The 11,350-nt window shown below is 43.0% G+C and overlaps 1 protein-coding gene across 1 annotated transcript; it reads left to right on the plus strand.

Moving 5' to 3' along the window:
• Positions 1-2,012: 2,012 nt before the first annotated feature.
• Positions 2,013-10,364, plus strand: styk1a (serine/threonine/tyrosine kinase 1a; the record flags this gene model as incomplete). Its single annotated transcript, XM_080836307.1, has 10 exons — positions 2,013-2,019; positions 4,067-4,122; positions 5,570-5,654; positions 5,897-6,118; positions 6,368-6,549; positions 7,583-7,663; positions 7,815-8,029; positions 8,339-8,379; positions 8,668-8,764; positions 10,169-10,364. The coding sequence occupies 10 exons, from the start codon at positions 2,013-2,015 to the stop codon at positions 10,362-10,364; spliced, it is 1,182 nt and encodes a 393-aa protein (XP_080692433.1).
• Positions 10,365-11,350: the final 986 nt, after the last annotated feature.

Consider the following 11,350-nt stretch of genomic DNA (forward strand, 5'->3'; position numbering starts at 1 on the left):
CACACACACACACACACACACACACTGCTTCAAGTGGCTGAGACCCTGCTGAAGGGGCTGGTTTACACCATGTGAGAGTTCTTGAGAGAGTGTAATGTTATCTGTGAGAGAGTGTGTGTGTGTGTGTGTGTGTGTGTGTGTGTGTGTGTGTGTGTGTGTGTGTGTGTGTGTGTGTGTGTGTGAGAGAGAGAGAAAGAGAGAGAGTGATTTTGTGTGTGTGTGTGTGTGTGTGTGTGTGTGTGTGTCGAGATTGAGAGAGGAGAAGGGAAGAGACTGAAAGAGAGGGAGAGGCAAAGGGAGATCAATCAAATACCTTGCTTTTCACACACCCCAATCATCCTCTTTAGGGGTGTGGGGGATGATGCATCCAGGTTGCCCGTGGCAACACAGTAAGACCTTGATCGCCCCGTTAATTTGGAGGAGGGGTGGGCATTGGGGGGGACAGTGGAGTGGGCATTCAAAGAGAGAATCTCTGTCAGCTGCTGATCCATAAGCCAAACAAGCCCTTTACTCATCGTCCATATTCTCCCACAGGACATGACCTCATGCATACATCACTTTGAAAAGACCTGCTGCAGACAGGGTCCTCACTCAAGGGGTTATATACTGATATACTGTTCTGTATGTGACATAATGTATATATGATAAAGACAAATATATGTTTTTTTAATGTTGTTTATCTTTGTTTTAACTGCTCTTGTATGAGTGATAGGTGTTTGTTTTCAGCTTCAAGTGTTTCAATGGCCTTTCTTCATGACACGTGCAACCTGAAATCTGTGAAATCATAAGCATCACTGCTCTCACTGGTGTGGGTAACTGACACATGGGCCGGATTATGTTGAGACTGATTGAAAATGAGTCACTCCTGAAGGGAATGTAGAAAGTGCTTAATCAGGGGTCATTACCTGTGGCTGACAAAACCTGTGTGCCCAATACACACCCTTAGGCAAAGGCACTGATTGCTCTGAAACACACCCAGATACTCACAAACAATGCATACACTCACAAACAGCATCATAACACACTATACCAAGTCACCATATCACAATGGGCAAGTCGGAATGCAAAGCCCTGTAGTATGTTCCACCATCATAACAGCTCTTGCCGGTACCTTCTCAAAGGAAGGAAGTCTACACCTGGCTGGTGACTAAACACCTTGGTTGTCCCTCCCTAGTTTTCCCTCCCTTTCACTTTGCCCTCGTCAGTTGCCTGGACTGACAGGTTTTTCCAGCACAGGTCGGTCAGATGGAACATTACGTAGTTTCAGTGCCATCACAAAGGCATGTGTGCAATGCACAAGGGTGTGAATAGAGTAGAGCGCGAAGGCCAGTGTTAGAGATGTATGGTGACACACACAGACACACACACACACACACACACACACGAACACACACACACACACACACACACACACACACACACACACACACACACACACACACACACACACATATATTTACACAGGATTAACATAACAACACACAATAACATAATTAGAGTAACATAAGAGGGCACTCTCTCTCTCGCTATTTCTCTCTCTCTCTGTCATACACAAACTCACACAGTGCAGATAATGGAAAGTGTATGACATGGGCAGTGTGCCGCTAAGCAACTCTATCTCCAGTCCAAAATGCAATTGATGACACACGGACTGTTTCAATGACAGATGCACAGTTAACACACAGGCAAACACAAATGCACAGTGACATGAGTGGGAGAGGAAGCACACAGAGGGGGCGGGGCCTACAGTGATGTCGTACGTGGGTGATGGCCTACAGATACGAGGAACAGTTGACATTAACACATAAGATTGACAGACAGCGGAAGAGTGTGGAATCTTAGCAGAAGTACCAAGACAAATTAAACCCAGGATATGCCTTATTATAACCAGGCAGGAATGACAGAGTGATGCTAGCAGACATGATGAAGGGAAAAAATTATTTGAAATTCTCGCTGGATTTAATTCTCACTTTCAGACAAACATCTCAAGGATTCAGACTTCACACGAAAGCATGAGACGTGAGTTTGTCTCTTTTGTTGATCGAGTTGTAACCTTTACAACCATGAAGACAAGGCATTGTGCAATAGTTCACCTGTACGTATAATTAAGTTATGTAATGGTCAGTAGCACAGTCCACACCAGCCTTTCGGTTTTAATTCTCAAAGCATTCAAATACTCATATGTACCCTGACTTCACTGTAAGTCACCAAAAAAGAGTTTGGTGAACTGACAGCATAGATCTGTAATGTATATGAGAAAGTGGGAGAAATTAGATCATAACCAGCATTTTAAATGTAAAATATCTGTAGGCTATGACAGTGGTTTCAACTGTGTTCAAATAAATTAAACAGAAGCATAAAATGAAAACCTACATGAGGGAAGATGTATACATGCCTAGTTAGGTAGAAGTTTGAGATGCAAAGTATTTCATATTTTTTATCAGATGTTTAATTAATAACAGACAAACTAAACTAAAAGGTTACATGTTTTTCCACTGAAAATGTTTTCTTATTTTTGTAAACAGTGTGTATAGTCAAAAACATGTACTTCCCCAACTAACTGTGTCACCTGCATAGAGTATGAGAGAAATGCTGACAAACAGGTTCAGTGACATTATACTGGACACACTCACACACAAACACACACACACACACTCCTTATTACGTGCAACAATAAGATTTGAAACATGATGGCTACTACTACTGCTACCACTACTATGTTGCACAGGAGATGTGTAGTGTATCTTGTGGCTATCATCTCCAGATATACCATGTTCAATTTGTCACTAAGTGATGCAAAGTAACGAGGGACTTTTCAAACAGCAACCATATTTGATAATCAAATCATTCAGAAAGTCAGTAGATCACAGATATGGATGGGGCCGTCGCTCTTCTTTGTGCATTGATAATATGAGAAGGTCAATGGCCCCATCTGAACTGTGGATTTGAATTATAAGTCAAGGCAAAATAATACATTTTTCAAACTAACAAAAATCCTTCTGTCTTTCTCCCCCTCTGTGTGTGAGTGTGAGTGTGTGTGTGTGTGTGTGTGAGTGTTTTTTATGTGAGTGATACTCATGCCTATGTGAAAATGACAGCATGAAAACATTGATTATATTGAGGAAAAGCCAACGTATTGCTAAAATGTAACCATAACCAGTGCTAGATTGTGAAAAATGTTCTGGAGCACAAAACCAAGGGCACCAAATATGATGATGGAATAGACTGGAAGGGTAGTATTTCTTTAAAAAAAAAAATATCCTTCTCCCCAGCATGCTTAAAGGTTTGAAATAATACTAGTGTAGGTAGTGCTGATCTAGAACTCTATGGTAAGCTGTCTTTTTTTGGACCAGAAACTCTATAGCAGGGCGTTTTTGTTGGACAAGGAACTGTCCAACATAAACGCCCTGCCATAGAGTTTTTGGTCTTTTTTGAACAAAACCCTACTCTGAATGGTAAAAGCCATTATAGTAGACGTCCAGTATACATTAAAGGCTCCCAAAGCAACATTAGGGCATCAAAATGGAAATATTCTGGATAACACAATCTTTATGATATTGACATTTACTTCACCATATTAGCACATTTGCATCATTATTTGATACTTTGGGCGTTAAAAAGAGCGCTAAAACTAGCCGCAAGAAAAAAAAAAAATGGCCTCTCCCCACCGGCGGCGCTGGCAGCCCGATTTTCTAATTTCTATCAGTTCTCACCACACAACGACGTCTCATCTTTGTTCCTTGAATGTCGATATGTATTGGTGTGGAGTTATTGAAACTTGCTACGTGTAAAAAAGACTAGAAATTGAACGTTTATTTTTCGAGTCTCAAGCCTCTAATGTTGCCTCGGGCGCCTTTAAAAGGATAACAATTTGGAAAATTATCAATAATAGCCTACTGTTTGCTACCATCTCCTCCTGAGACACAAGCATGTGTCAAGAGAGTTTCATATAATCTGTTTTTTTCTAGCAGTGCACAGAGGACATGGCCTTAGACATTTCTCCTGTTTCAGTCTATAAATCAGCTGACTGGTGATAGTGATGGTGATACTCTTATTGTTTCCTCAGGATGTCAAACAACACTGACCCAGACAACCAGTGTGAACCTGGAGATACCTTATGTGGTAAGAGAGCCATGCCTTCATACTGACATTCCTTCCCCCTTACCTCTCTCTAAGCCTTTCTTTTCTTATAAACAGTGACGTCCCTATTTTTGTCCATTATCATCAGTATGACTTTCAGGGCAGACGAGTTCAGAAGCCTGGACCTCACCCTTTGGCTAATGGCCTGAGGGCTCAAGCCGCGAGAACAAAAAACATTTGTTTCTACAAACGGGACGATAGCCTTGCAGTATTGCTCTAAAACCTGTGTGTGCTATGGGCTTTCGTCCTCAGAATGAACTAGCCTATATTTTACCTCAATTCTGCTCCACAATTCCTCTGAATAGAGTATATTTTTTTGGCATGTTTAGTACAATGACCAAAATGAAGAGCGTCTGTCGGTAAAACCTCAGAGGTACGTTTGTCTTATAATGTAATTTATTCAAGCTGTACTTGCATCACTCCTCATACCTACACTTTTCCTTTGCTTTTGCTTTTGTCACACATTTGATCAACGAGGCAATTGCCGGCTGTCATGAATGAGCCGGAACAAGATTTTGCGGTTTCAAAGGACATTGATGCAGTTATGTCAATATCAGCTGTGTCATGCCGACTTCCGTCTTTGGTCCAAGAGGTGTGGCAGAACATCCAGCCAGTAGTTTCGATCCTTTTGAAAATATAATTCGAGTGTGTGAGTCACACCTGAGAATCATTCTCTCAAAATAGGACACCTGTAAATTTGCTGGCAATGTTTGGTGTTTATGTCATGGAAGATGAATATCAGACCTTGATAAAATGACTGACTGCTATGATAGTCATTGGAGATAAGTGTCTCAAAGAGATTATTTAATAAAGATAATGATGAGAAATCTGTGGCGCAAGGAGATACACAAAGAAAAAAGCATCTGCAAAATGACATAGCAAAAAACATGTTACATGTACATGTTATAACCAGCTGGAATATATCAAGTATATGTATATTTAATTTTTTGGCACGTTTAAGAGAAAAATAAATATTCTAAAATCACACAGTAAACACTGATGCTCGTCAGTGACTACTGAGCGTTCTTCACTAATCAGAGGGTACCATCAGCAGATAACAGGTTTTTGTATTACCCCCTAGTGGTGAAAGGGTGTCAGTGAGGGAGAAGTATTTATCTTACTGCAGTGGTCTGGACTGCATCTACTGGAGTAATCTTTTTTGTCTGTCTGTCTGTCTGTCTGTCTGTCTGTCTGTCTGTCTTTCTATCTAGTGGTTAGAGTCTTCCAGTTGGAGCTCATAGTAGTGCCAGCCTTTCTCCTGTCGATATTTCTCATTATTCTTCTTGGCCTGCTAATTGCACACTGCTGCTCAAAGAAACCCACCTCAAGCTTACCCACGACCGTTAGTGTACACCATAACACATCTACACACATATCCAGAGATGGTCATCAACACAGCCAGACTCGGAGGTCCACTCACGATCATCAGCATAGCCATCCTCACAGTGACCAACAAAGCCGGCCACGCAGATCAACTCACAGACAGGACAGACAGCACTTGCAAGGGATTGATGGTAGGTGGACAAGTTAATCAAGGTCTGTTTGTAAGTATGTGTGTATACGTGTGTAAAATGAATTACTGCAGTACTCAGGAGATATACCTCCTATTCTTCCATTATTTCATGGTTCTTCTCTGGTAATGTACAACACTTATCCTGAGGCAGTTTTGTTCCAAGGGACTGTACAGGAATTCAATTTTGACTACTCTCTCGCTGCCTCCTTCTCTCTCTTCCTCTCCCCTTCTCTGTGTCCTCAGCTCCTCCCGAATTAAACCCGTTGGAGCATGAGGTCCTCCCCCTGAGGCAAAGCACCCCCATTGCGGGCCATGCAGTACCGCAGTCGCCCACTGAGTGGCAGCACGGCACTTTCCAGGTGGTCAGGCCACTGCCCCTTTCCTTCTCTATGAAGGTGGACAATGTCGTCACCCTCTACCGCGCCAGAGTGGACCGCAAAGACGTCATTCTCAGAGTGCTCAAAGGTGAGGGATTGGCCTGTGAGGAGTGAAATACAGTCCCTCAGTTGGTTATTTTCCATTTATGAAATGCAAAGGTTTAAATAAACAGTTTCTCTTCAATCATTTCATGTAGATAAATAAGCATTGTTTTATTTCTTTAAAAAATGTCTTTCCCCATGTTTCATGTTCCGTCATTGAGGATTACACATAGTAAGTAACAAGTTAACAGATCAACCCAAAAATCAATCAATCTTTTTTTTTGTTGCTGAGCAGAAACTGCGGATGTGAGTGAGCGTCAGGCTTTCCAGGGTTTCGCCAACTTCCTGTCTGAGCTGGGGCCACACCCCTTACTGCCCGGCCTGATGGGCGTGGTTTTCAGACACACGCCCCTCATCACTGTGATTGAGGAGCTGGAGAACAGAGACCTGCTGGGCTTCCTCTGGAGGTGTCGACAGGTGGAACCTACAATCTATGTTATATACAAAGTATGCATGCAATGTATAGGGTAAGTGTTATGGCCAGAGAACGTATGGTGTTAATAATGTTGGGGCACCCCAGTGGTGAGGCGGTGAGGTACAGACAGATGACCTTGCCATGACACCTTGAATGAGCGCCCAGTGAGGTACGATTTAAACCAGGAGTGCGCCTTGGCCATACTTGACAGTGTGGACAGAAGGATGCAGGCGTTGACTGTATCAAACGCAGCTGATAAGTCAAGGAGGACGAGAGCTGAGGATTGAGCTGCTGCTCTAGCTGTTTTTAAGGCCTCCGTCACAGACAACAGGGCTGTTTCCGTGGAGTGACCGCTTTTGAATCCAGACTGGTTTGGATCGAGGAGATTGTTCGTTGACAGGAACTCTGTTTGGAAGCTGCCCTCTCAATGGTTTTACAGCAAGGTGTTACATGATGCATCTCTGTTGGATTTCTGTTTATGTGGCACGGTGGCTCAGGTGCTTGCACTGCCGCCTCACAGTAAGAAGGTACCCGCATGGGGTGCTGTTGGTCCTGGGGGGCAGGTCCTGCCCAGACCTTTAGTGCTCAGGTGGGCTATCTCCCGGGCTTTCTGTGTGGAGTTTGCATGTTCTCCCCGTGTTCACAAGGGGTTTCCTCCACTAAGAACCCCAACAGAAAACATGCAAAAAGAACAGAACACATGTCCATCACACGCTGCCCACTGCCCCTGGGGGGTCCTGGAGGAGGGACCTTTCAGGATGGGAAAAGGCAGAGGATGAATTCACTGCGACCTCAGGCCTGCGTCTGCGAGTGTGTGTCCTGTTTCGCTAACATATATTCACGTGTTTGTTCCAGTGTGTCGTGTGTGCCATTAAAACCTGTCAATTATTATTATTATTTATACTGTTTAGAGACCTCTTAGAGGTGAATACATGGGATTACTATAAGGGAAGTTCTTTGTGCTTTGTTGCACTGGGTGATCACTGCATCATTCATGAGAATCCTTTGCTTTTGGTGCTTTATGTGGAACCACAGGATCAGCCAACAGAAGGACCACCATGTGACATCACAGAGAAGCACATATTCACCATGGGTGGACAAATAGCTTCTGCCCTGGTGAGTTTTCTCGCTTTGATGAACAATTCATGAGGCCTAACATCTCTGCATAGCTGTTAAGCATGACGAACCTGTCAAATGTTTAATTAGTTTAGAAATCTGCAGTCACTTTAATAATGTCAATACTCCTTCTCTTCTCTTTACCATGAAGGAATACTTGCACAGCAAAAACTGTATCCATGGCAACATCGGAGCCAGGAGTGTGCTGGTTGGCCGAGACCTCACAGCCAAGCTGTGGGGGTTAGGTCCCGCCTACCGGAGGATGTCCCAGCCCACTACTCCCGGCCCATTGGAGGATATGGAGTTAAAGAAGTGGCAGGCTCCAGAGGTATTGGCCAGGAGGCCTGTCACCCAAAGCAGTGACATGTAAGTGCCTCTGGATTGAACACGATAGCACAGATACTCTTGCAACTGTGGTAACCCAACACTCTGACCCTGCTGATAGTTTAGCTCCAATGCAATAAAAAAATAATAATGTTGTGCTTCTGTTACTATGCTTGATGGGCAGTATGCAGGCGTATAGTACATCGCAGACCCTAATTCAAATACCATCATTTCATGACCAGTATCAGATTATACAAATGTGACATGGCATTCTGACAAACAAGTCTGGCAGTCTTGACAGTTTGACAATCTTTTTTTTTACTTAATGTATTATTTCGCCTGTCCTTGCAGCTGGTCCTTCGGCATTCTTTTATATGAAATGGTCACCCTTGGTAAGTGTGTAATTTGTCAATACCATTGGGCAAGTTTACAAATGAGTTTAATTAACATTTAAATAAACTTAATTAACTATTTCTATGTGACCTTTCGTGGATCAGTTGACATTTCACATATAGGAGTGGGGGTGGTTAAGCTGCAAGAGAAGCTGCAATTTTTTTAAAGCAATGTTAAGAGCAATAAAAGTTTTCGGAATTTTATGAAGTGGCCTTTGATATCTGTGTATCAGTATTATATATATATATATTCCCTGAACCTTTACTCAAGCCTCTTCTCTTCCTCAGGTGACGCCCCTTTCCCAAGGATCCTGTCTGTTGAACTCCTTCAGCAACTTCAGAGAGGCAAAACCCTCAGGAAACCAGTGCAGTGTTCAAATTCACTGTAAGCCACTTAATCTTGTGCACACCCCAAAGCTTCTGTATTGTCCTTAGACGTAGTCTGAAGATAAATACGATATGAGTGATAATAGCAGTCACAGTTTTGAGTAACCGTGTTGCCTGTGAGAGAAGCAGTGGCAGATCTGAGTTTCTTTTTTGGGGTGGTGAAGAATTTCCCCAGGGTGGCATTGTTATACACACCTCCCTGCACTTTGTGAAATAAGGAGGTTTTAATTATGTTAGGGCAACAGATTTGAACCAACATTTCTATTACAATATTTGACCTTTAGATGTGTACAGTAATTTTATATGATTTATGCCTTACTGCTAATAGAGAAAGTTAAAGGTGGTAGAGTATTGAATAAGTATGAATTGTAGTGTTGTTAGACTTTCTCCAGAGATGAAGAAACGGGAGGCCTCAGGTGCAGTGTAATAGTTGACGGAGTGTATTGCATATCAGGGGAACAACCTAATCAGCTGGGTATAAGAGGTGTTACTACTCTCCCCAAACCAACAAAACCTCAGGGACTTGCTAAGGCTGAGAAGAGTTTTGCCTGACTGTAATCAATGGCCAACTCAACACACACACACACACACACACACACACACACACACACACACACACACACACACACAGAGGACAGACAGGGTTATGAGGGGGCACAGGCCACAGAGAGGCAACATTAATATTTTAGGGTTATCAGAAAACATAAAGAATAAAATAGGCTACACCTATCTCTAGCACAGGTGAGCTCTTGAGGGCACATAACCTTGTCTCCTCTCCCCTTCCTTCACTTTGCTCCTTCCTTGCCCATCTGACTATCTCCTCCTCCCTCTCACCTTCTGTCATCTCCTCCATCTCACTCTGTCCACCTCCCACGCACTCACATATTGTGTGGCTCTTGATGGATTGGTGCAGTAGGAGGAATTATTTGTGTGTCCTTGCTAGTTTCACAACAAGGTTTTCAGTCCACTACATTTTCCTTACTTTATTTTTATATTTTGAACTTGATGCAAAATAGCTTACAGTAGAGAGTTTCGATCTACATACACAGGCTGCCAGCAAGAAGTGCTTAGGACGTAGCAATGTTGGCATAGATACTTGAACGTAGGTTGCACACACGCTATTGGCTGCTCTCACACTTTTGAGTTATTGATGCTTGTATCCACAGGGAAACCTTTCATTCGGTCGTCTGTTTTGAAGTTTGTTGCAGTTTAGTCACTATGGTTCTCAACTGCATTTACTAGGATTTCAAGTTTGAGTTGTCTGGAGGATTTTGGATTAGGGTGGCAAGCTCTGCCACCTTGTAGATCCACCCCTGGGAAGTTGCCTGTTAGATGTTTATTCAAAGTGTCATACTGCCTCAAATGAGTAATTATAACCATGTCAACCTTTTCACCTCCACAGCTACACCATCATAAAGGCCTGCTGCCAGTGGAGCCTACAAGACCGTGCCTCATTGGCCGAAGTTCAAAGAAAGCTCCAATCAGGGGATAGGAGTGCGAATGCTACCACAGTGCTTCGGGTGCCTGAGCTACTGGACATTGAGAGTTACATGAGGGAGGCGGGATACGGAGAGTCCTACAACTATGCTGTACTCTGACAGGCTGGCTGGCTTGTCAATATCATCCATGAACAGTAAAGATTTACTCTAGCCTTCTTGCAAGCTGCAGAAAATCTTCCAATACACCAAGCCCGCTATTTGAATGACAATGTATTGTTTGTACAAGATATGTGAAATAGGTTAAGGTTATATATTTATGTTGTTTTATTTGTACAATATTTTATGTTGTCCTCCACTGGGTAATCCTCTTGTAATCTGGTGTGGAATGTTTAGGGCTGCTTTACCCCTACCAAAGTCCTTCTCTAACTTGCAGGATGCAAGATGAGATAAACAGCACTTTCTATGTGACACTGTCATTATTAAAATGTTAATTTATACGTGTGCATACTATAAAAAGTGTGCAATTCTTCCCTGATAATCCCTTGTTCTTGTCCATTCATTCTGCTTAAATACTATACCCAGATATCAGCCAAGTCTAAAAAGGGATCTGTGTCACACCAGGGTCAGATCCCTGAATCAGCTGCGATCTTGTTATGTAACGTTCCTCAGCATTATTTTCTCTAAAGCTTAGGGAGCATCCAATGAAGTGATTGAAAACAACAGGGCAAAATACCCATGAATTCTACACTGCAGGTCAAACTGCAGAGCAGTTCATGAAAAGGACTTAAGTACACTCAGCGGCTGTTGTTCACATGGGGAGCATGTAGTGCATTATAAGACCCATGTTTGGTTTGATTGCTCCACCACTTGTTCCATCTGAGCAACTGACCAGAGCCCATTGTGGTCTAGGCATTTGTGCTATAGGCATTTGTGCTATAGGCATGAGACAGGTGGCGGTAGCAAGATGGATTTAGTGTTGATGGCTCTGTCAGGCTCATGCCAGTGGCGAGGCCAAAGATTTTAAAATGGGTGGACTTTTCTACACACAATTTTCTGTTAAACGAAGCGATGAGCCACTTCGTCTCTCTCTCTCTCTCTCTCTCTGTATGTGTGTGTGTGTGTGGGTGGGTGTGTGTGTGAGAGAG

The sequence above is a fragment of the Sprattus sprattus genome (genome assembly GCF_963457725.1).
Source record: "Sprattus sprattus genome assembly, chromosome: 4".
Lineage (NCBI taxonomy): Eukaryota > Metazoa > Chordata > Actinopteri > Clupeiformes > Clupeidae > Sprattus > Sprattus sprattus.